The sequence below is a fragment of the Elgaria multicarinata genome, chromosome 5 (genome assembly GCF_023053635.1).
Source record: "Elgaria multicarinata webbii isolate HBS135686 ecotype San Diego chromosome 5, rElgMul1.1.pri, whole genome shotgun sequence".
Taxonomy (NCBI): domain Eukaryota; kingdom Metazoa; phylum Chordata; class Lepidosauria; order Squamata; family Anguidae; genus Elgaria; species Elgaria multicarinata.
This window is the reverse complement of record NC_086175.1, coordinates 102,106,691-102,129,786: the sequence shown is the minus strand read 5'-3', so window position 1 is coordinate 102,129,786 and position 23,096 is coordinate 102,106,691. Positions and strand designations below refer to the sequence as shown.

The following is a 23,096-nucleotide window of genomic DNA, read 5'->3' as shown; positions in this document are numbered from 1 at the left end:
GTATTGATGGCAATCCCCTAATGACCGCTCCCAACGGCTTCATATAGATGTTAAATAACATTGGGGACAAGATGGTGCCCTGCGGCACTCCATAGCTCAATTGCCAAGAGGCCGAGGACTGATCACCCAATGCTACTCTCTGAAAACGACCCCGTAGGTAGGACTGGAACCACTGTAAAACAGTGCCTCCGATGCCCATCCCACAGAGTCGATCCAGGATATCATGGTTGATGGTATCAAAAGCCGCCGAGAGATCGAGCAGGATTAACAGGGTTGCATTCCCCCTGTCCCTCTCTCGATAAAGGTCATCCATCAGGGCGACCAAGGCTGATTCAGTCCCGTAACCAGATCGGAACCCAGACTGGAATGGATCTAGATAATCAGTATCCTCCAAGAGTGCCTGCAGTTGCTCCGCCACAACCCTCTCAAGTACCTTCCCTAAAAAAGGAGTGTTAGCAACTGGGCGGTAGTTGCCTAATACCATCAGGTCCAGGGTGGGCTTCTTCAGGAGTGGTCGCACTACTGCCTCCTTAAGGACAGCAGGGACCACCCCTTCCCGGAGAGAAGCATTTATCACCCCCTGGACCCACCCAGTCAGACCCTCTCGGCTTGCTTTTATAAGCCAGGAGGGACAGGGATCGAGAGGGCAAGTGGTCGGTCGCACTGCTGCAAGCACCTTGTCCACATCATCAGGCCGCAGTAACTGGAACTGATCCCACAAAATTTAGCTTAGGGCTGGATATCTTTGAAACTGTCCTCGGCTCTTATATTTTTTGGTTCTTTTAATAGAGTGACTAGTGAGGAAAGCACTCCAGCAGGGACTTGCAGGGATCAGAAGGGTTGTGCTTCAGATGACATGAGACTGCTGGTAGGCAAAATATGGAGTGTCTTGCTTCATGGATTCTTTTTCTCCCTCTACTTGTTATCCATTTCACGCCTCAAAGTGCCTGCCTGCTGATGATTGTCCTCAACTGTTCCAACCTGTCTTTCTTCAGAGCGTCTTGGACAGAACAGAAGAACCCGAAATAGTGCTGGAAGTTATGCATCATCAGCAAGACGCCAGCTAACAACTCATTGGTCATGAGAAGGTGATGGACGTAAGCACGGCTATGATTCTGACAGCAGTAGCATGAGCATCCGTTCACTAAAGGCCCAAAATCATCCTCGTACCTGAGAGGGAAAAGAAAGAGGAGCACATTTTATAGCCCCCAAACCCATAAAGCAATATACCAAACCTACGCAATGGGGGCACTGCTCATAGTCCCTCTATGAATCGTGTGGTCCTGTCTAAAGGATAGGTATCCAGAACATTATTACTGACATCATCACTGTCATCCACGTACATGGCACTTTACAAAGAATAAGAGGACAAATCCTTGCTCCCAGGGGCTAGAAAAGCACGGACATGTTTTACCGTAACTAAAAGATGGGTTTATCACCAGGGTATCATAGAATCAGAATAGTAGAGTTGGAAGGTGCCTAGAAGGCCATCGAGTCCAACCCCCTGCTCAATGCAGAATCCACCTTAAAGCATCCCTGACAGATGGCTGTCCAGCTGCACCGTGAATGCCTCAAAATGGGTTAAAGTACACATTACCTGTACTCTGAAAGTTTTCTAGTTATTGGTCAACTGCAGTGTTATGGACAGGTCCTCTCAAGATACTTACACGGCAATCTTATGCATTTTTACTTCTGTCCCCTTATGTTCAATGGGATTTACTCTCAGGTAAACACAAATAAATGGGACTATTCCAGAGAAAATGGCTAAAGACTGTGTCTAACCGAGTAATTTCATGTATGTTTAATTATTTTATTTGTTACATTTCTGTAACACCCCCATAGCCGAAGCTCTCTGGGCAGTTTACAAAGATTAAAAATATTAAAATACAATATGCAAAATTTTAAGTTTTCTCAGAAGTCCCAATATGTTCAGTGGTGCTTACACCCAGGTAAATGTGCATAGGGATGCAGCCTTAAGCAGCAAGTAAAATAACCTGGAGTAGTCTATGGCAGAAGCTGATATTTCAAACCACACTGCCATACCAATATACCTTTTGTCTTTCAAATATATTTCAAATGAAGTAATTTCTTCAGCTCCACTGAATGTTTCATTTGTTTTTTCATTTTCCTTCTTCTCCACATCTGTTTGTCCATTTTCTTTTGCGACTGCAGTGAAGTTAAAGTACATAATTAATAAGGTGAAATGAAAATAGAAGAACAAGCACTGTCCTCCAATCTGAAACACTTCAAGGTGACTCCTATAAATGTCTCTCTCATAATAAAAACACCGGGGGCATTTAAAATGTTTAAATGATTATCATGATATAGTCAAACCAAATAGTGATGATACTCAAGAGGTGATAGGACAGGTGGAAGGGAGGCAAACTAACTAGGTTTCAGGCCTGGTTTTGGAATGGAAACTGCCTTGGTTGACCTGTGGGATGACTTTTGCTGAGAAAGGGATGGGGGAGTTCCACCCTGTTGAATCTCTTGAAGGTTGTTGATACCACTGACCATGGTATCCTTCTGGATATATTGCCTGGGCTGGGAATTGGAGGCACTGCATGCAGTGGTTCTGGTTCTATTTGGATGGCTGATTCCAGAATGTGGTACTGGGGGGGTTATTGCTCTGTACCTTGGCAGCTACGCTACAGGGCTCTATTCTATCCCCCATTATTATTATTATTATTTATTTATTTATATAGCACCATCAATGTACATGGTGCTGTACAGAGTAAAACAGTAAATAGCAAGGCCCTGCCGCATAGGCTTACATTCTAATAAAATCATAGTAAAACAATAAGGAGGGGAAGAGAATGCCAACAGGCACAGGGTAGGGTAAGCAGGCACAGGGTAGGGTAAAACTAACAGTATAAAGTCCGCACAACATCAAGTTTTAAAAGCTTTAGGAAAAAGAAAAGTTTTTAGTTGAGCTTTAAAAGCTGCGATTGAACTTGTAGTTCTCAAATGTTCTGGAAGAGCGTTCCAGGCTACATGCTACATGAAGTGCTACATGAAATCACTGTGGAAGGCTATCCAGAGATGTGGGCAGAGGTGCCAGCAACATGCAGATGACACTCAGCTCTCTCTCTCCTCTCCCAGGTGAGGCAGTGGCTGTTCCAAATCAGTGGCTGGGCATGGGAATGGACTGGCTGAGGGCCAATAAACTAAGACACAATCCAGACAAGACAGAGGTACTGTTAGTGGGTGTATTATTTGCCCAGCTAAGTGATGTTCAATCTGGTCTGGAGGGGACTGTATCCCACTTAAAGGATCAGTTATGTAGTTTGGGGGTGCTCTTGTCACTAGAGGCACAGGTGGACTTGGTGGCACTGAACACCTTTTGTCAGCTTAGGTTGATATACGAACTGTGTCCTTATCCGGACAGAGATAGCCCAGTTACAGTTATCCATGCTCTGGTAGCTTCTCGTCTGGATTACTGCACTGTGTTATATGTGGTTGACTTTGAAAATGGTTCCAAAACTTCAGCTGGTCCAAAACAGAGCAGCGAGATTATTTATTTATTTATTTATTACATTTCTATACCGCCCAATAGCCGGAGCTCTCTGGGCGGTTCACAATGGGGACTGGCCAATGTGATCACATTATGCCAGTACTTTTCCATCTGCACTGGTTGCCAGTCTAGGCTCAATTCAATGTGATGCTATTAACATTCAAAGCCCTAAACAGCTTGGGGCCAAGTTACCAGAAGGATTACCTCCTCCCCTATACATGTGCCTGGACCGTAAGAATGTCTTCAGCAGTCCTTCCCTGGAAACCCCTGCTAAAGGAAGTGAGATGAGTGGCTACTAAGAAGTTCTTTTCTGTCCTGGAACCCTGGTTGTGGAATGACCTCCCCAGAGATGCTTGCCTGGCATCTACAATGCATTCTTTACTGCATCACCTTCTTATTTTCCCAGGGATTTTCATCTTTCAGTTTCTGTTATCTTAAACCTGTTACTGTGTTTTCAAGCTTTGCACTGCTGCTAGGTTGTATTTTGGTTTTTATTTTAAACTGCAGTTTTAAACTTTTAAATTGTGTTTTTATCATGTTATATTTATGGTTTTAATTGTTGTGAATCCCAGTGAGCTTCAGCTATTGGGAGGAATAGAAATAAATAAATAATCTGCCGAAAGACCTGAAACTCAAAAGGCTGCACTTTTTTGTTGTTGTTCTGCCTGCTTACCTCGTCTCACCCCAAATAAGGACTATAAAAATCATTCCTGCCTAAACTACATTTAGTACACTGTGCAGTTACCTAATTCATTGATTTATTTTTATTTTGATGGATTTCACAAGTGACCTGTATTTGATCCACACTCCTTGTTTGAGCTGACTGTCAGTTTGCTGAAAGGATTTCAGTCAGAAAGTTTAAGACGCCATGGCAACAATGCTTTTATAGGTAAAGAAAGGCCTATATTCCAGCTGCAAGTTTAACAAATTGAAACTTTCATAAAACCTTGGGAGTAGAAAAAAGAAGACATAAAATGCATGGGCCAACTCTCCATTCTTTGGAAATTCTGGAACTAGACTGCTTCTCCCCTTATTTTTTTAAATAAATAAAAAGGTTTTTCCATTACAAATTACCAAGAAGCACAGAGGACTTTACACCTAGTCTTATGAAAGAGGACGAAGGAGCAAAGCCTTCCCCCTTTGGACTTTAAAATCTATATGACATGTTGATTTGTAAGTGGGGCTTCTGGAAAATGTGATAAAAGATATACTTGTCTGGTTTGTGTTGTCAAGGCATGAAAAACCCTAAGACCCAGCTGCTCTTTTTTCCTTCTTTTTTTGCCAACATCTTCGCACTTCCCTGGTTTGCGAATGACAGTAACTTAGCCTTGCTGGAAACATTTTGATGAAGAAAAAAATACAGACCCTAAATTTTCTCGTCAGAATAAAGAGCTTCAGTTTTGCAATGCAAAAATCCAAGGAAAACATACATGCAAACTTGCATCAATGCCTGCAGCTTTTTAGAGAGGGCGTCAGTAAGGCAATTCCAAAAAAAAGAAAAAGAAAAAACTTCTTAAATATTGGTCTGAAGATGAGAATTATTTTAACTTTCTACTGTCTAGAGGTCAGAATAACAGTCTAGAGGTCAGAATAAAATCTAGGTACTATAATGGATGTTATACATAATAAATATCAAAAATAACATCCAGCCACATCTGAAAACAGCATTTCTTGTGTAACAAAGTATTGTTTATTTTGTGACAAATGAGATACAGAGAAGGTGATTTAAAGCACAATCCTATGCATATCTACTGAGAAGTAAGTCTCACTGAGTTCAGTGACACTTACTCCCAGGTAAAGGTGTGAGGGAATGCAGCCTAAGACACTTTAAATACACAGAACCCCCCTAATCCCAATATCCACATAAACAAAGCTATCAAGAAAAAAAATACCTGCTGTTTCAGGATTCAGATGAAAATCATAGCTGAAGGACAAAGCACAGCTCCGCTCAGTCACCTGGTAAGGGAAACAACTCTCAAAAACATCCACCCCTCTTTCAATGCAATCTAGAACTTCATCTGGCCTGCCAATACCGTGGATGAGTCTGTAGGAGATTCAGAGATGAAAGCAATTTCAGTCAGAGGTTTATAGCAGTCTAGTAATCTCCCTATTCTACACACGTGTGAACACATACTGCTCTCCCACTTTATCTTAAAATTCCAAAGAGAGTTATAATTACAATCATAAAATTCATCTTTACACAGCAGTCAAAGCATATATAAATAACAATCATTCCACCATGTACATTAATGGTGCTATATAAATAATAATAATAATAATAATAATAATAATAATAATAAGAAGAAGAAGAAGAAGAAGAAGAAGAAGAAGAAGAAGAAGAAGAAGAAGAAGAAGAAGAAGAAGAGCCTGGCAGAAGTGGAAGGCCTTATGTGCATTCATAAATGTTTGCAGGGTTGGCATTAGTAGAATTCATCAAAGATTTTATTCCATAATCCCCAGAGCCACCCCCCAAAAGGCCTTATCCTGACACCCATTAGTGGATAGGAAGCCCCTCAAAGCTTGTCCTCCCTGCCTTACCTTAATGGTTAAGAAGAACCATATATGGAGATGTAGTCTTTGAGACATAAGAGCCATGCTGGATCAGACTAAGGGTCCATCTAGTCCAGTACTCTGTTCACACAGTGGCCAACCAGCTGTCGATCAGCAGCTCACAAGCAGGATACAGGTGCAACAGCACCCTACTGCCCGTGTTCCTCAGCAACTGGTGTATATAGGCTTACTCCCGTGGATACTGGAGGGAGCACATAGCCATCAAGACTAGTAGCCATTGATAGCCTTCTCCTCCTGGAATTTATCCAACCCCCTTTTAAAGCCATCCAAATTGGTGGCCATCACTAAATCCTGTGATAGTGAATTCAATAGTCTAACTATGAGCTGTGTGAAAAAGTACAGGACCCAAACTCTATAGATCTTTATAGGTTGGCAGCAGCATCTTGAATATTTATTGGGGGGGTTAAGCTGCCCTTTCTTTACAAGGGGATGGGTACACCATGGCTGCATTCAGACAACACAATAGTCAATGGTGGGGTAATAGTCAACACGACAGATCTTTATCTAGGGGGTATTCCCCAAACAACATGATAATCATCAACTGTGGTGTGAATTATGATCAGCATGGACTAAGTTGACTCACTCATCCTCCTGCTAGTATCCCATTAGTCATTGCTGCTGAAAATCTATTCTGCCAGCTGGACTAGCATGGCGGCTGCCGCTTTGACCACTCTTGCCTTGTGACTCTGTGGCTGACAAAATAATCAATGGTGGCCAAGGATATAACCAACAGTGCCCTCCACACAGCATGACAACCAGCGGTGGTTCAAATAGCCAACTCTGCACAGCGTTAGTTATGCGTGTTTGTTATTTCGGCCAAATAACCAACCGTTAACCCACGGTGGGTTAAATAACCAATCATTGACCATTTAACCGTCGACCATGTTATCTGAACGGAGTCCATATGTGATATTTTTTGTTTGCAACTACTTCAATATACTACAGCATGTGTCAAATTCCCTTACATTCCAACGCATTGGACGAACTTTTTTGGGGGGCAGTGACAACAGCCATTTATTTAATCCAAGATCAACATTTAAAGTTTACTAAACTGTTTCTCTTAGACACACTTGAATTGATGATGATGATCATCAGTGCTGTTTATCATTTCTATAGCATCTTTCAGAGTTCAAAATGCTTTTCAATTTTTATCTCATTCATCACATCCTAGGTTATACCTGAACTGCTTGGCTGGGATGCTTTTTCTTATTATTTATTTATTTATTTATTTATTTATTACATTTCTATACCGCCCAATAGCTGGAGCTCTCTGGGCGGTTTACAAAAATTAAAAACATTCAAAGTATAAAACAACAGTATAAAACCATAATATAAAATACAATATAAAAGCTCAACCAGATAAAAACAACAGCAATGCAAAATTACAAATTTAAAACACCAAGTTAAAATTTATTTATAGACTGTTAAAATGCTGGGAGAATAAAAAGGTCTTTACCTGGCGTCTAAAAGCATATAATGTAGGTACCAAGCCAACCTCCTTAGGGAGCTCATTCCACAGCTGGGGTGCCACAGCAGAGAAGGCCCTCCTGCTGGTAGCCACCTGCCTCACTTCCTTTGGCAGGGGCTCGCGGAGAAGGACCCCTGAGGATGACCTTAGGGTCCGGGCATGTACATATGGGAGGAGGCATTCCTTCAGATAGCTTGGCCCCAAGCCGTTTAGGGCTTTAAATGTTAATACCAGCACTTTGAATCGGGCCCAGACCTGGAATGGCAGCAAATGAAGCTGGAAAAGGACTGGCGTGATTTTTCTTGACATGTTACATTGTTCTCCCTTTAAAGTAAATGGAGACGAAGTAAACAGCCTCAAAGTCAAAACCTGAAACCCTGAAGCATAAATCACTTTGTGTGTAGACTGTTAACTTAGTTACTGAACTGATTGCAGGACTGGGGCCTAATCCACACCAGCCATTTATTCCAGAATAGTATCAAGGTCATGACACACAGCTGATCCCGTGGTGATCTAAGGATGACCCCTCAGTTTTCCGGGGATATCGATGACAGCTTTTGTCCCGTTTTTTTCTCCACACTTGCAAAAATCCCAAGGTGTGCAGCTGGTGTGCCCTCCCCTCGCGAAGCTGTTGCCATTCCTTGTGAGTAGTGGGGCTCAGCAAACAGGCAACCAGCTGTGCGGAGAGAGCCCATGGGTATCAGGGAAGAGCACTGTCAACATGTTCTGGATGGGTCTCGGGGTCTTTCAGTGCTGAGTGTGTGTGTTTTAAAAAAACTCATCTTTGCGCAGGATCGCAACCCTGCTCTTGCACAAGAGCCAGGAGTCATTACAAAAAAATCATCCCTGAATGGCTTTCCTTAAATTGCAGGCAAACTCACTGGCATATGCCCTGCCCCGTGAGGGATGATTGCTGAAGCAGAACACTTCATGATCATCCCTCCCCACTCTCAAAAGAGCTCTAGGTGTAGATGAGGCCTGAGTCTTTAGAAAGGGTCCTCTCGAGTAGATAGGCATAGAAACTGGTGGAGGCTGCATGAGCTATATACCTACTTACTTTACTTTGGGCCCTGTCTGGTAGTTATGCCAAAACAAAACCACCCAGAAACAAAAAGATGAATGGTATTACTGGCATAATGCATATTCTCCTCACATCCTCAGGATCACATGAGCTCATTTTACCCAAAGTAATTGTTTTCCACAACATTTTCCCAACAGCCAGCATTAAAATATCCCCTTGGGACTTGAAAATGCAGCTGGATTCACCCATGCTTCTTACTTTGTTATTATTAGTGACAGCTATGCTGGACTCTAAATTCAGCTGGCAGTTTTGTCAAAGACTGGGGAGGTGCAGAAATAGCACTTTAGCTCTCCCACAGGAATAATGGCTGTGCTGACAACTATATAAACTAATTTAGGTCAATACATTTAGCAGATGACAAAAAAAAAATAAAAATAGGGAGTGCTATAACAAATCGGTCATTTTAGCAATGACTTTTCTGACCGTAGTTAAAACTTAAGTCCTAGAAAACTTACGGCATGACTTGTATTTATTTTTAAGCTTCCTGGATAGGAAAATGCTATTCAGAACAAAGCAATTATACAAATAATTATAATTTATAGTTCCTTAACAAGAATCCTTCTAGCAGCAATCAAGGTTACTATGCACTAAAACCAAGTATGTACACATCTATTCCTGCTCCATCACACACTTGCAGCTGCCAGCTTTCTCCATTCCAGGTGAGTATTATGAGGAGAAGGGAGGAAGGAGGGCAGATAGTACAGAGGTGACCAATGCAGCTGGCAGGCAGGCATTGGGGAGAGTGTAGAGTGTCAATAGAAGGGCTTTTGCAAGATGTGAGTGAAGCTGGCATGGGGTTGGGGTCAACTCAACCACTTGGATGCTCTTGCTAATTGGGCTGTTGCAATTTGGAGTACTGTGTAGATTGTGTTGAATTAGTTGCACAAAGCCCTCAGTGATGTCTGCAGCATCACTGATAATGAATGACACAACTCTTCCTTCCCCCTATACCACTCCTTCAGACAGAACAGGATTTTAAAAATGAAAAAATATGTACTTTTTATTCATCCAGATAAGCCCTTGGGGCCTACATGGCTCAGTCCTGAGCAGTCCTGAGCCTCAATAACTCAAGGACTGCCTCTCCCCATATGAACCCACCCAGTCCCTGATGTCAACTTCAGAGGTCCTTTTTCGTGTGCCCCAATGAGAAAAGCTGAGCGGGTGGCAGTTTAGAAAAAGGCTTTCTTTTATATATATATATATATATATATATATATATATATATATATATATATATAATGCTCACCCCAAAGGAGCTCCATGTTAGGCATAATTAGAAAAGGAATTGAGAACAAAACTGCCACTATCATACTGCCTTTATACAAATCTTTGGTGCGACCACACTTACAATACTGTGTTCAGTTCTGATCACCTTATCGAAAAAAATGATATTGCAGAGCTGGAAAAAGTGTAGAAAAGGGCAACTAAAATGATCAATGGACTAGAGGGAAGGTTACAAAATCGGAACTGTTTAGCTTGGGAAAAAAGGAGGATAAGGGGAGACCCGATAGAGGTGAATAAAATTATTCATGATGTGGAGAATGTGGATAGGGAGACATTTTTCTCACTCTCTCAAAATGCTAGAATCCGGAGTAATCCTATGACCCTGATTGGTGGGAGATTCAGGACAGATAAAAGGAAGTATTTTTTCACACAGCGCATAATTACAACTATGAATCACTACCACAAGATGTAGCGATGGCCATCAATTTGGATGGCTTTAAAAGGGGATTAGATCCATTGGAGGAGGAGACTATCAATGGCTACTAGTCCTGATAGCTATCTGCTACCTCCAGTATCTGAGGCAGTACACCAGTTGCTGGAGAACATGGGTGGGAGAATGCTGTTGCACTTGTATCCTGCTTGTGGGTTCCTGGTCAAGAGCTAGTTGGCCATTGTGTGAACAGAGTGCTGGACTAGATAGACCCTTGGTCTGATCCAGCATGGCTCTTATGTTCTTAAAATGATGATGATGCAGCCATCAAAGATAATCAGTAGTATTCGACTGATGAAGAGAAGAAGGGGGTACTTGACGTGAAGCAAAGCAATTCCCATATGCAATGAAATGTTGATTTCTAAACCATCAGTAAACCACAAGAGTTTTGACTGGCACGTCAAACTTTTCAGCACCAACTCTAAACGTTATTATTTTCCCAGGCATTTTAATTTAGGTATACCTGTTAGTCTGTTCTAGTTTTAGCTGCTCCCTAGTGGAGTGATGCTGAAGCTTATTGTTTTAATATATATGTTATTTTGTGTGACAATTTAGGCCATCATTGTTGGCTTTATTTTGCATGGCATATCGGTCATGTTTTTTGCACCGCTTCCTGATATCCATAAAGAGAAAGGGTGTTTTAAAAATATTTTAATAAACAAAATGGTAAACAAGTACACTTACGCATTTTGCAAGCTTGATATAGAAGTAATGGAAAAATACAGAGAAGCTGCTCATTTGCACTGGGCAGAGACGTCCAACCCTCTTGCCAGGAGACCTGATAAAAGGCCACCATTACTTGGGTCAGAATAGATTCTTTGGAAATATGCTAATTTCAATCTGTACCATCAACAGATTGTCACATAGCCTTGCTGATTCCATCAGGTACATGTCAACAGGACATTTTGTTTTTAAAAAGTATTGGGAAATGTGCTGAGATATTAGAACTAGTTTTAGCTGCCCAATGCAATTTGATAGAAATCTTTCACCATGCTGAAAAAGATATCAATGCAACTTGCATTTAGATTATTTCCCCCCCCGAAAGAGATAATCAAAACAAATTGCGTGGTTTTGTGCATTGCTAAAAATCCAAGTGTCCTCCATTCAAACTATTTTAATGATATGATGTATCTTATTTATAAAACAGACATTTCTTGTTTAAGAAATGGGGAATAAGAGAGGATTGGGTTCAGCTGTGAGGAAATACTGAAGTTGGAAGGCGGAGAAATGAACAAACTTAGCCATCGTTTTGTTCTAATGATGCAATTATTCTGTATGACTGAACCCAAATCTACCACCTTTCAATTTCCATCTTATGTTTTCAAAGAACTTAAGGTGGAAATTTCAAAAGCACATAACGTTATGTCCAATGACACATAAAACAGCTATGGTACGAAATTTTATTCCAAAAGCCATCCAAGTTAATTATCTACATTGCGCAGGGTTTAGATCAAATTTATTTATTTATTTACAATATTTATATACCGCTCCATATCTAAAATAGATTCCAGAGCCGTAAACACTGGAATAAAATAGTAAAAAGATAAAAAAGAGTAAAACTGCAAATTTAAATTGTTCGATTTAAAACAAAGTACCAATAAAAATGGTGGCTAGTTAGTTGAGGAAAAAAGTTGTTTTCAGGAGGTGTTGGAAGCAGCACAGTGTTGGCAGCTGCCTGACCCCCAGGGGCAGGGAGTTCCAAAGGGAAGGGACCACCACACTAAAGGCTCTTCTCCTGGTGGACTCCAATTGGGCCATAGGTCCATGTGGAACCACCAAGAGCATGCCCTCTAATAACCTTAGTGACTGGGCAGGTTGGTAAAGGCATTCTCAGGTATCCTGGTCCCAAGTTGTTTAGGGCTTAGAGTCAAACATATTTAGACTTAGCTCTGACCTTGGTTTATCTTCTGGCAGCTCTGCTGTAACCGAGGACAAGAGTTTCAGCTTGGTCTCCTTAACCATGGCCTTTCCCTGAAAGCCATCAAGTAGGAAGCCAGCCACGGGTCTTTTGGCAGTCTCCCTGGCTGATCTCAGCCTCTCCTCCAACACATCACCACCTTCGATAACCCCAATCATCAAACTCTGTTGCAATTCCTGGTTTGGAAGAAAGTTAGACATGCTAAGATAACTGTACCCTTTGGCTCAACTGTATGCTTGAACTGAATCTAGATGGAAGATAGTCTAACTCAAATCCACCTTGCCAGCATAATTGCACCAGTGATATGTGAGGCTGATGCCAGAAAAAGAAAAAGAAAAGAGAAAAAAGGACAGTTTGCAGCATAAGGGATAAAAGAATGTGCCTGGAGATAGGTGGGGTGGGGGAACTCACTTTAACATTGCTCTTCTCGGTTTTCCCCTTATCTCCAGAATCGTAATTTTGTTACTTAGCTTAAGAAAAATAACAACCCAGTTTACACGATTAAACAACCCATGGTTTGTTAACCATGGGTTATTTTGGAGCACTCAGGAGCATGTGAGTGTACTGGCTCCCAACTGTTCGCCCACTTCCGCTTTGCTAAACAACCCAGGAATGCCTCACTCCTGTATTGTTCTCTGCGACAACTGAACCTGGGACTCTGGGTTGTTGAGGGAGAAACAACCCAGAGTTTTAACTCAAGAAAAAAATTGATGGATTAAGACTCTGGGTTATTTAGCAAAAGGAAAGTGGGTGAATGATCTGGAGGTAACAAGCTCACTGACCCCCACATGCTCCCTGACAACCTGCAATTGCTCAATCATGCAAACCTGGTCAATATAATAATGAGACTTATCCACAGGATTTTAATGCTAGGACAACTGTGTTAAGAGTCGGAAACGACTGAACGAATAAACAAAATTTATTTATTTATTTATTTATATCCTGCCTTTCTGTCAAAAAAATGGTGATTACTGGTTCTGTCAGACTGAAGTTTCCTCCTGCCAGCAAACTGTAGAGCTGTAGGCTGCCATTCCCTTATGAAGAGCCATCAGAGCGATTGATGAATTTTCAGCGGATTAGTTTTCCAATACAAAGGCTAAGCTCATTTAACAAACAAACAAAAAGCATTACACCCAAATGACAGAGCTAAGGTGCTTTTTGGAGAACTGGCATGTGTACTAGCTTTTCAGTGTATGCACTAGGCTATATGCAAAGACACTTCCTCTACCGTTAACAGCCTATCTTACAACACAAAGACTTGGGGATTGTATATGTAGCTTATTCAAATTTTTGCCATTCTGTGTTGTTGTTTTTAATTATTTGTTTAAGCTCTCTTGAGGTTTGGAATAAAGAAAAATGTACGCGCAATTTCTGACGCAGGCCTTAGTCTCTATATGAGGAAGTGTGATGCAAAGTACCAAGGCACTGGGGCTTAAAATAATCTGTGCTATGGGACAAGGCCTTATTTTAAGTTCTATGCAGGTAAAGAGTGAAGAATGCACGGAATGAGGATCACTTACTCTGGTATATTTATTCTGTTCTATAGGTGAAGAACTTAAAAATGCCCAGTCTTGTTATGCCAGTCAGTGGGATGCGCCAGCATTCTGTCACCCATGTTCTGGAAGGCTTACAAGGCTCATCACAAAAAAGGGAGGGAGCAACTGCTGTGATAATGGTTCAAATAGATTTAACTCTTACTGGAGATTTCTCTTGCAATTGTAGACACTCATCCAAAAAGGACAGCGATCGATCCACAGACTTCTTGGCCCTCTTCTTGGAGGTTTCTCCAGCAATAGTGTCTCCATCCGAGAGACACTGGAACCAGTCTGGCTGGATAACTTGTTGGATGGCCATGAACTTCGATGCGGTCATTTCCATCCGCCCGCCGAATCCCCATATAGAAACTGTCTGTCAGAGACAAGGATACACCGAGAGTTCAAACAGAGCTTTAGCCACTGTAAATTCATCCTCTCCTCCTCCTCCTCTGCCATCTACCTGGCTAAGAAGCATTACTACACCTCTCTGATCCACATGACCTCTCGGAATCCTCAGCACTTTTTCTCTACCTTTGATGCTTTGCTAAGGCTTGCCCCATTACTTCCTCCCTGCCTTGCTCTCTGCCCAAGATTTCACCTCCATCAATGTAAAAATCAAAATCACCCCCCTTTGGTCTCTGATCCTCCCTCTCCCTGTCTGCCCAGTTGTTCCTCTTTCTACACCTCCCTCTACCATTGCCTCTTTCTCCCCTTCTCACTTCGTATGTTGATGTTCTATGAACTTCACTCCTCCCATCCTCCACTGTCTTAAGGTCTCCTGATCGCTTGGAAGACTCTACCCTTTCTCTCTTGTTGTCCTGTTTGCTTGGAATCGCACCTCAGAATGGTTTTTCTTCCTTCAAATCTCTTCTGAAAACCCACCTTTTCCATTGTGCCTTTAATACATATCCCTAGTTCCCATGCCCTACTGCAGGGGTAGGCAAACTGGTGTCTTCCACATATTTTGGACTACAACTGCCATAGTCCCTGACCATTGGCTACAGAAGCTGGTGCTTATGGGAGTTAGGGTTATTGTAACTGTGTGCAGTCAAGCTTAGGTAGGCATTGCTGAAACAATTGCAGATGGCTTCCCAGTTTACTCCACTTCTTTGCCCTTCCTCTGTTGTTTCCACTGTCAAATTTTAGATTGCGGTTGATGAATGTAAGGCATTTAAAAAAAGTAATTAAAAAGAAGTTCTACCATATTGCCAAAGCAGAAAAAAAGGACCACAACTGAGTCCTTGCTGAAGGATTGGTTACATTCTTTGAACCAACTAATCTAAGCAGCCAATCGTAAATATACTTAGAAACTGATTCCACCTTCTTGGAATCAAGTCTCTAATGGTTCTGAAATTCTATTACAAAAGAACTAGCCAGTTCAGACCAGTTGTGCCATTTCAAAACAGGGATTAAACTGGGAGGGTGGATTAGAGATTTCAAAAACCAGGATATTTGTCTGTTCAGGGTTCTCCCACAGGAGTTCTGACACTGTACATTAGGTGTGAACAACTTGCGCCCCCCAACCTTTACTGTGTCCCCACCACAGGTGTGTGATCCTGCAACCAATTTCATCACCGCCTTTCACATTCACTATACCTTGTTGTTGTTGTAGCCAGGTGGGCAGCAGGTAACTGGATCATGAAGGGAACAGTACAGTACTGATTTTGGCATACCTGAGTACACAATAAAAATGTTGTCTTTAATATATATACTATGAAGGCTGCCAATAGTAACTTTCTAATACATAGATTATAGCAACAGTAAGCATATGTAACTTGTCCTTTCTAAATAGAAAGCCAATATTCCATTCATTTCCCCAGATACTATAAATTCCACTGATTTAGCTCTGTTCACCTTCCAAACAAGAGCGAAAACAAGATGGCTGCCAAAAAAGCTGTATTTCATAGCCTCATGTGTGACATGTAGCATTAGATTTTTATTTGATTAATGCTATTGTGGTTAACACAGCACAAAACAAAATGATAGCTGACTCGCTTGCCTCCTGCACAATTATTCTTGAGCATTCCACATTTGACAGCTTAGCTTTGAAGATGAAGTTGTTTCAGACCAGAGCTTTAAAGGATAACAAATATCAAAATAAAAAAGCTGCAATGAGAAGAGACAGAAAGCTAGTTCAGAATCTCAAATTGTACCTCAGTCTAAATGTGTCACTTACTTTCAAACATTCTCTTTGATAGCTATAAGCAATGCTCACCAGGTCTTTTGGAATGAGAGAGAGTGCATTCTGGGCAGAGATCCTTTTAGGAGCTTAGGAGAGTTAGGCTTCCCGATTTAACTACAATTCCATGAGACTTTGGTGAGTAATTTACTTCAATCCTTTACAAAAAACTAGCTGTGTTTTCTGTCAGATTAAAGATGTGCTGAAGGTGAAATTGAGATAAGCATGCAGCGCGTACAACAGCTAGGTAACTGGGAGCAGCTTGAAAAATCATTAAGAATTCTTGGAATTAAAAAGAAAGCCAGGGACTTCACCCTTGTTGCTCCTGATTGAAGATATGATAGCAGTGCATCAAAAATCCCAACAGGTATATTTTCAGTTCCCATCACTGCAAATCTCATCTTATGGTTTCAAGATGAGTTATGATTCTGAGGGAGTCTGAGGTAAAGCGACTGCTTTGAAGTCAATTGCTTGGCAGCTCCCACCTACTGGCAGTCTGCCTGTTTGCAGTGGCCGCCATACGCAAAATTGGTCAGCCTATGTGTGCCAAGACACCATCAATCGGAAACTGGGTTTGTTTATTTATTTATTTACAATATTTATATACCACTCCATATCTAAAATAGATTCCGGAGCGATAAACATAGGAATAAAACAGTAAAAAGATTAAAAGAGCATATTAAAAAATTTCAATTTAAACAGAATACAAAAAAAAACAAAAACCCACAGTGGCTGGTCAGTGGAGGAATGCTTCCTGGAAAAGAGGCGCTAGAAGCAACATAGTGATGGTGCCTGCCTGATCTCCAGGGGCAAGGAGTTCCAAAGAGAAGGGGCCACCACACTAAAGACTCTTCTCCTGGTAGATTCCAGCTGGACCATAGGTTCATGTGGAACTACCAGGAACATGCTCTCTAATGACTTTAGTGACTAGGCAGGTTGGTAAGGGAGAAGGCCCTCTCTCGGGTATCGTGGCCCCAAGTTGTTTAGGGCAGGGGTCCCCAACCCCCGGGCTGATACCAGTCCGTGGCCTGTTAGGAACCGGGCCGCGCAGGTGAGCTGCTTTCACCCACCACCCACCAGCGTACCTGGGTGCCGGGCGCCATCTAGCCTGCCCAGCTGAAGTGAAGCCAGGACGCTGGGGTGGGGCGGCTTCGGAATGGCGCGCCCAGCCAGAAGCTGCTCTGGGAGAGTGACTTCCGGGCGCGCCGTTCCGAAGCTGCCCGCCCGCCCCAGTGTCCTGGCTTTGCTTCAGCTGGGCACCCACCCAGCCGAAGCGAAGCCAGGATGCTTGAGTGGGGGCGCGGGGGGGGTGTACTTCCTAAAACCATCCCCTCAACACACACACACACACACACACACACGGTCTGTGGAAAAATTGTCTTCCATGAAACCAGTCCCTGGTACCAAAAAGGTTGGAGACTGCTGGTTTAGGGCTTTGTACACTAGTACCAAAACCTTAAACCTGGCCAGCAGCAAATAGGCAGCTAGTGCAGTTCCTGCAGCAAAAGAGTTACATGCTGAAAAGGAGCAGCTCCCAATAATAGCTGAGCTGTTGCATTCTGCACTAGCTCCGGAGCAGGTTTGCAATGGGGGAGGGGGGGGAACACTGTTTATCTCCCCATGCAATCGCCTCTTTACACAAACCTAATGCTAGAAGCCTCCACGCAATGGAATATAAAGTTGCTACTGCATGTCAGGGGGCTGTTTGCATTAGTCCTTGATTCTTAGAAAAAAATGTTTACGGCCAGGGTATTACAGTGCAATCTAGATCCTAATGATCCATAAGTGGCTGGTTCATTATGTCCTAGTATAATCATTATGTCCATCAGCCCATTATACCAACACACACAGTTTTACCTATGAACTTTCCAATTCCTTCTTTATATTCCGCCAAGACCTCATGAAGATCTGCCCTGCATCCAGACAGAAAAACATATTAGGCAGGCAAACAACTACAATTGATACATTTATTTATTTGTATGTGATACTTATATACCATTAAATATATTTATCCCTAAGCGGTTCACATTTAGAGAAAGGTGGATTCAGTATACTAAATGTACAATTCTGATACCGGGCAAAGAAACAAAGACATTTCAGCTAAAAAATGCACTGAGTGGAATCAAACAACAAAGCATTAAGAGGCTGATGCTTGCCACCTGACCCCACAATGGCTACAACCACACAGAAAAAGAGCAGCAATGTGGTGCTTTATTCGTGCATTGGAAAATTTTTCCATTTCATAAGTTCACTCGTAACAATGAATGGATGTCAATTGCAAACACAATGTTAGGTAAGCGTGGCAGTCAGCATATCATGGACACTTCTTTGGATTGCTAAAATGAATTAGTGTGTCAACAGTTTTCAGTACCTTTGCTTTTTCTTAAACAATGTAAAGAAAGTATATGCTGTTGACCCAGTTCACACAATCAAAACAGCCCACCATGGCCTATTTAAGCCATAGTGACTGCGGCACATGCCAGCCAGGATTTGCATATGCAACGCCTGTGTCATGTTGTGTGAACCAGGGAGGTGGGGAATGTGCAAATGTTAAACAACCCTTACACAAACCATGGTCTGTTGTTGGGTTATACAAGGGGTGTTTAAGCCATGGCCTAAGTGGCTGCCTGCACACGCTGCAGCCTACCATGGCTAAAATAAGCCAGTGGGCTGTTCGATCATGCAAACCAGTCCAGTGTCTTTAAATGTTTGCATGATCAAACAGCCCACCCTGGTTTATTTTAGCCATGGTGGGCTGCAACGTGTGCAGGCAGCCATTTATGCCATGCCTTAAATAACTCTTGTATAAACCAACAACAGACCATGGGTTATGCAAGGGTTGTTTAAATGTCTATATAACATCATATTTAAATTACATTAAGTATGCTTAATTTTTTCTCAAATATTTCAAATCAAATACTTGGAACTAAAAATTAACATGGGATAATTTTGTTAGCTTTGTTGGTTACTAAATCCAAGTAAAAAAAAACACCCATGTTAAATTAGGTCACTCCGCAAGGTTTCAGTGTAAAACCTCTTTCAGCCCAAGGACTAAATTCATTTTTGGCGAAGCTCTTGGGGCTACGCTTCAGTGGTAGGCAGGGCTAAAGGCAAAGTTAAAAGGAATGGGGCCAAAAATACCAGCATATTGTAGCTCAAAGCTCTAACTGCCAGTAACTAAGCCGCAGAAGTGGCACTTCAACCTTTTAAAATGAGGAAAACTGCACAAAAGCCAGGAAACCACCCAACAAAAGGAGACGGGGCCAGGGGAAATAGGGGCGTGGCCATCTGGAGGGCTGGACTGACTCCAGCAGGTCTGGGTTTGGCCCCTGAGTCTGAGGTTCCCCAACCCTGCTGTAGGATATCAGAAAATTTTCCAATATAAACTGAAAATAACTCCAATGCTGATTACAATATGCAAATTAGCCTAATTTCCAGAAACACCACATTAAGAGCCAGTGTGGTGTAGTGGCTAGAGCGTCGGACTGGGAGTCGGGAGATCCAGGTTCTAGTCCCCACTCGACCATGGAAACCCACTGGGTGACTTTGGGCCAGTTACAAACTCTCACCCCAACCCACCTCACAGGGATGTTGCTGTGAGGATAAAGTGGAGAGGGAGAGGATTATGTACGCCGCCTAGGGTTCCTTGCAGGAAAAAAGGCTGGGCATAAATGCAATATTAAATAAAATAAATAAATAATAAAAAGTGAGTCACCTGTAATCTCTGGCCATGCAGTAAGCCAGGCTAACAAAGACACAATGCAAGAGAAATCAGATTGATTGATGCATAGTCTGCATTAGCCTCATCTAGCTGGATGGGTACAATTTACCTATGAAGGCCTAAAGTGCACGGAGCCTTGTTTTAACAGAAGAAAACTGCACTCACAGTCCTGAAAGTGAAAGCTGTGCCACCACAGGAACGCCTTCGACCATCTGCAGAGTGTCATGGGTCAGGTGTGGTGCCGATCCCATTTTGGTGTAAAGTAGACAACCTGGAATCTCCATGGACTGAGCCCCTTTCCTGCCAAGGCTTGTTAGTGTGCCAAGACGACAGCCACCAACTACTTTGGAGAGACTCAGCTTCATCTTTATTAACACACCTGAAAGAGAGTAGCAGAGGGTCAATTTGCACAGCCCTCTTTAACATACAATGGCCAGTATCCAATCATGTCATTCTCCTTGAGCAAGTGATGTTGTGCTAGTGGAAACCAAGTTCCGAACTATGTGCAGGGGGGGGGGGTATCCAACTAAGCTTTCCACTTGTGCAACTGCTTCCACCTGTGTGTGCAAGCTGCAATTGTACAACCCACTCACAGATGGCTGTGAGAGATGCATATACCCAGCAACACCTCCTTGAAAAGATCCAAAGGCTGGAACCATGAGGCTGACATGCATCTTTTGGATGGGTGGGATGTTTTGTTGGGATCTGCTGATAGCCCTGACTTGAGGCTCAAGAAGTTGCAGAAGGTTTTGCAGGCCTCTACAGTCAAGTCTATAGAGCTGAATACAATCCTGATCTGTGTTTGGGAGATACCCCATTCTACCATGCCAGATATGTCTTCTTGGTCTAGCTGCTCAGCGTTCATGAAGCCAGCCATTACTAGCAGCAGAGGCTGCATTCTGCTCTGATCGATGATTTTTGCTGTGGAGAGGAGAGTTGTGAGCAAATCAAAGTGTGAAGTTGCAAACTATGGTCAGTAGAGATGTTGTATGTGACAGAGATCACTACAGTAAAATAGATGTAGAAAACCTTCTCTGTCCTACCCTTTCATACAGCAAGAGTCCTATTGCCTCAAGGCCAAGTATGAGTTCCTGACTATGAAATCTAGGCAAAACAGTCCTAAGCAAGAGTATACAAAAATAGTTGTGGTGAACAGTAGGCTAATCCAGAGAGGACTGAAATACAGAGACAGAGAGGGGAAGAGGTGGGGTGGGGGAGAACTTAGTGTTGCAAGATTCTTGGATGTCCATGGTTTACTTGGATTGACAGGTGGAGAAAACCCTGCAGGTAAGTTGATTCAGGTAACTGTATGGCGTTCCCAGTGACTCTAATCTGACTACTCGGATGGGAAATATGCTCATAATGCATAACATGGATGAGCATCCTGTTGTTTGCAATGCATTTCCGCCACCAACTCCAAGAAGCACAGCCAATGGTGAGGGGAAGCTGGTGTTGTTGGCAGAAACCTCTTGAGAGAGCAACATGTTAGCTATACATTATATAGATATATCTGCAGTTACAATGCACCATATCTCTCTTGCAGGTGATCCAGGAGATCCAACTAGTGATTCAACACAGAATGCTGGATCATTAGAGGAACCGGAATGTCATCAACTCTTATCAAAGGAGGATTTGTGGGTAAAATCTAAGTTCTACTTAGAGTAGACCCATTGAAATAAATAGGATTTAAGGCAGTCATGAGTTAAGTTGAAGTTATTCCAATGGGTCTACTCTAAGTAGAATTTTCACTGTATTTCAACCTATGATTATTCATGCATTTCATAACCCTTAAATCTGTATCCTTCAGATGCTGAAGAATGGCAGCTTTAGCAGCAGCAGCCAAGAGATCCCAAGATTTGTGATACTTTTCAACCTGTTATTGTTCTGTTTGGCAACTATTTCCCTACTGATGTTTTAGCTTTATACTTCAGCCACAGTCAGTATAGCCAATACTGAGTAATGACTGATTTATAAGGCCAGACTTTCTTCTGAGTAAACCAGCATAAGAACACACTCTAACAACTAGTATAGAAATTACTGTATCTGGCTAACCTGCATAATTAACCGCTCACATGAATAACCTAATAATTACTCAAATGTACATGTAACAGCTGAACTGAGGAAACACAGAAGATGTTAACAACTAATGGAAATAGTTGCTGTCATCTTGTGTGTGTCCAGATATTAATTCAACCTTCTCCAATCTGGTGTCCTCCAGATGTGTTGGTCAATAGCCATGGTGGCTGGAGATTACAGGAATTGTATTTCAACAAATTGGTGGACTACATAGAATCATAGAATAGCAGAGTTGGAAGGGGCCTACAAGGCCATCGAGTCCAACCCCCTGCTCAATGCAGGAATCCACCCTAAAGCATCCCTGACAGATGGTTGTCCAGCTGCCTCTTGAATGCCTCTAGTGTGGGAGAGCCCACAACCTCCCTAGGTAACTGATTCCACTGTCGCACTGCTCTAACAGTTAGGAAGTTTTTCCTGATGTCCAGCCGGAATCTGGCTTCCTTTAACTTGAGCCCGTTATTCCGTGTCCTGCACTCTGGGAGGATCGAGAAGAGATCCTGGACCTCCTCTGTGTGACAACCTTTTAAGTATTTGAAGAGTGCTATCATGTCTCCCCTCAATCTTCTCTTCTCCAGGCGAAACATGCCCAGTTCTTTCAGTCTCTCTTCATAGGGCTTTGTTTCTAGACCCTTGATCATCCTGGCTGCCCTCTTCTGAACACGCTCTTCTAAATTGATACACTTCAAAGCATGCCAGGTATTCATACAGCATAATCATACTTATAATAGGCAATAGTAATAAATAATTCAAAATGCAACATCCCATCATCTTTCAGATGGTAGAGCTCTAGACTGTGCTGCTTCAGACAGGGGCCTGCCATTTTGAATACCTCTCCACCTAAAAAAAGAAAAGAAAGAAAACTCCCTGCATGTAGTAAACAAGCACATCAAGGAGAAAGGTTTATCATAGCATGAAGTGCTAGTTTACTACACACAGGGAGCAGCATTTAAAAAAGATGGCATCCACCCTCCAATAACGAAGTGAGTACTGCCCAGAAGTCTAGTTTGGTTAGTGCTTGTAAAACGACCGGCTGGCTAGGACTTTACACGAGACGGGAATCCCAAGTGTCGGTCTTGCCTGGTGCCCGCCTTTGTCCTATAGCGCTATCCCAATCAAAAGACGACCAGAATCGAACCCACCGACCGCAATTTGTACCTTCGTCTCCACGCGCGATAGCCGGCTGCTTCCGTCGCGACCATTGGCTTCTCCTCCTCACCAATCAGAGCATTTATCGTCATCACAAGTCGACGGCGAAGCGTGGCTCGTGGGTAGAGGGGGAAGAGACCCCGGGCGACTGTGTTGTCATGGCAAAGTTAACA

At 42.5% G+C, this 23,096-nt stretch overlaps 1 protein-coding gene across 1 annotated transcript; it reads right to left on the bottom strand.

The window, feature by feature from the left end:
- Positions 1 to 735: 735 nt before the first annotated feature.
- Positions 736 to 22,971, bottom strand: QTRT2 (queuine tRNA-ribosyltransferase accessory subunit 2). Its single transcript, XM_063127646.1, has 9 exons — positions 22,933 to 22,971; positions 19,867 to 20,080; positions 17,838 to 17,893; positions 15,398 to 15,474; positions 13,965 to 14,174; positions 12,243 to 12,442; positions 5,407 to 5,558; positions 2,052 to 2,166; positions 736 to 1,170 (listed from the first exon to the last, which is right to left on the bottom strand). Exons 2-9 carry the CDS (start codon positions 20,064 to 20,066, stop codon positions 939 to 941), a joined length of 1,242 nt encoding a protein of 413 aa, XP_062983716.1. The 5' UTR covers positions 20,067 to 20,080; positions 22,933 to 22,971; the 3' UTR covers positions 736 to 938.
- Positions 22,972 to 23,096: the final 125 nt, after the last annotated feature.

Coding starts and splice junctions, on each gene's coding strand:
- QTRT2 (XM_063127646.1), bottom strand. CDS start 20,066: ATGAAGCTGAGTCTCTCCAAAGTAGTTGGTGGCTGTCGTCTTGGCACA. Junction 17,894..19,866: donor CAGCTTTCACTTTCAGGACT/GTGAGTGCAGTT, acceptor GTCTGGATGCAG/GGCAGATCTTCATGAGGTCT. Junction 15,475..17,837: donor AGGAATTGGAAAGTTCATAG/GTAAAACTGTGT, acceptor TTGTGTACTCAG/GTATGCCAAAATCAGTACTG.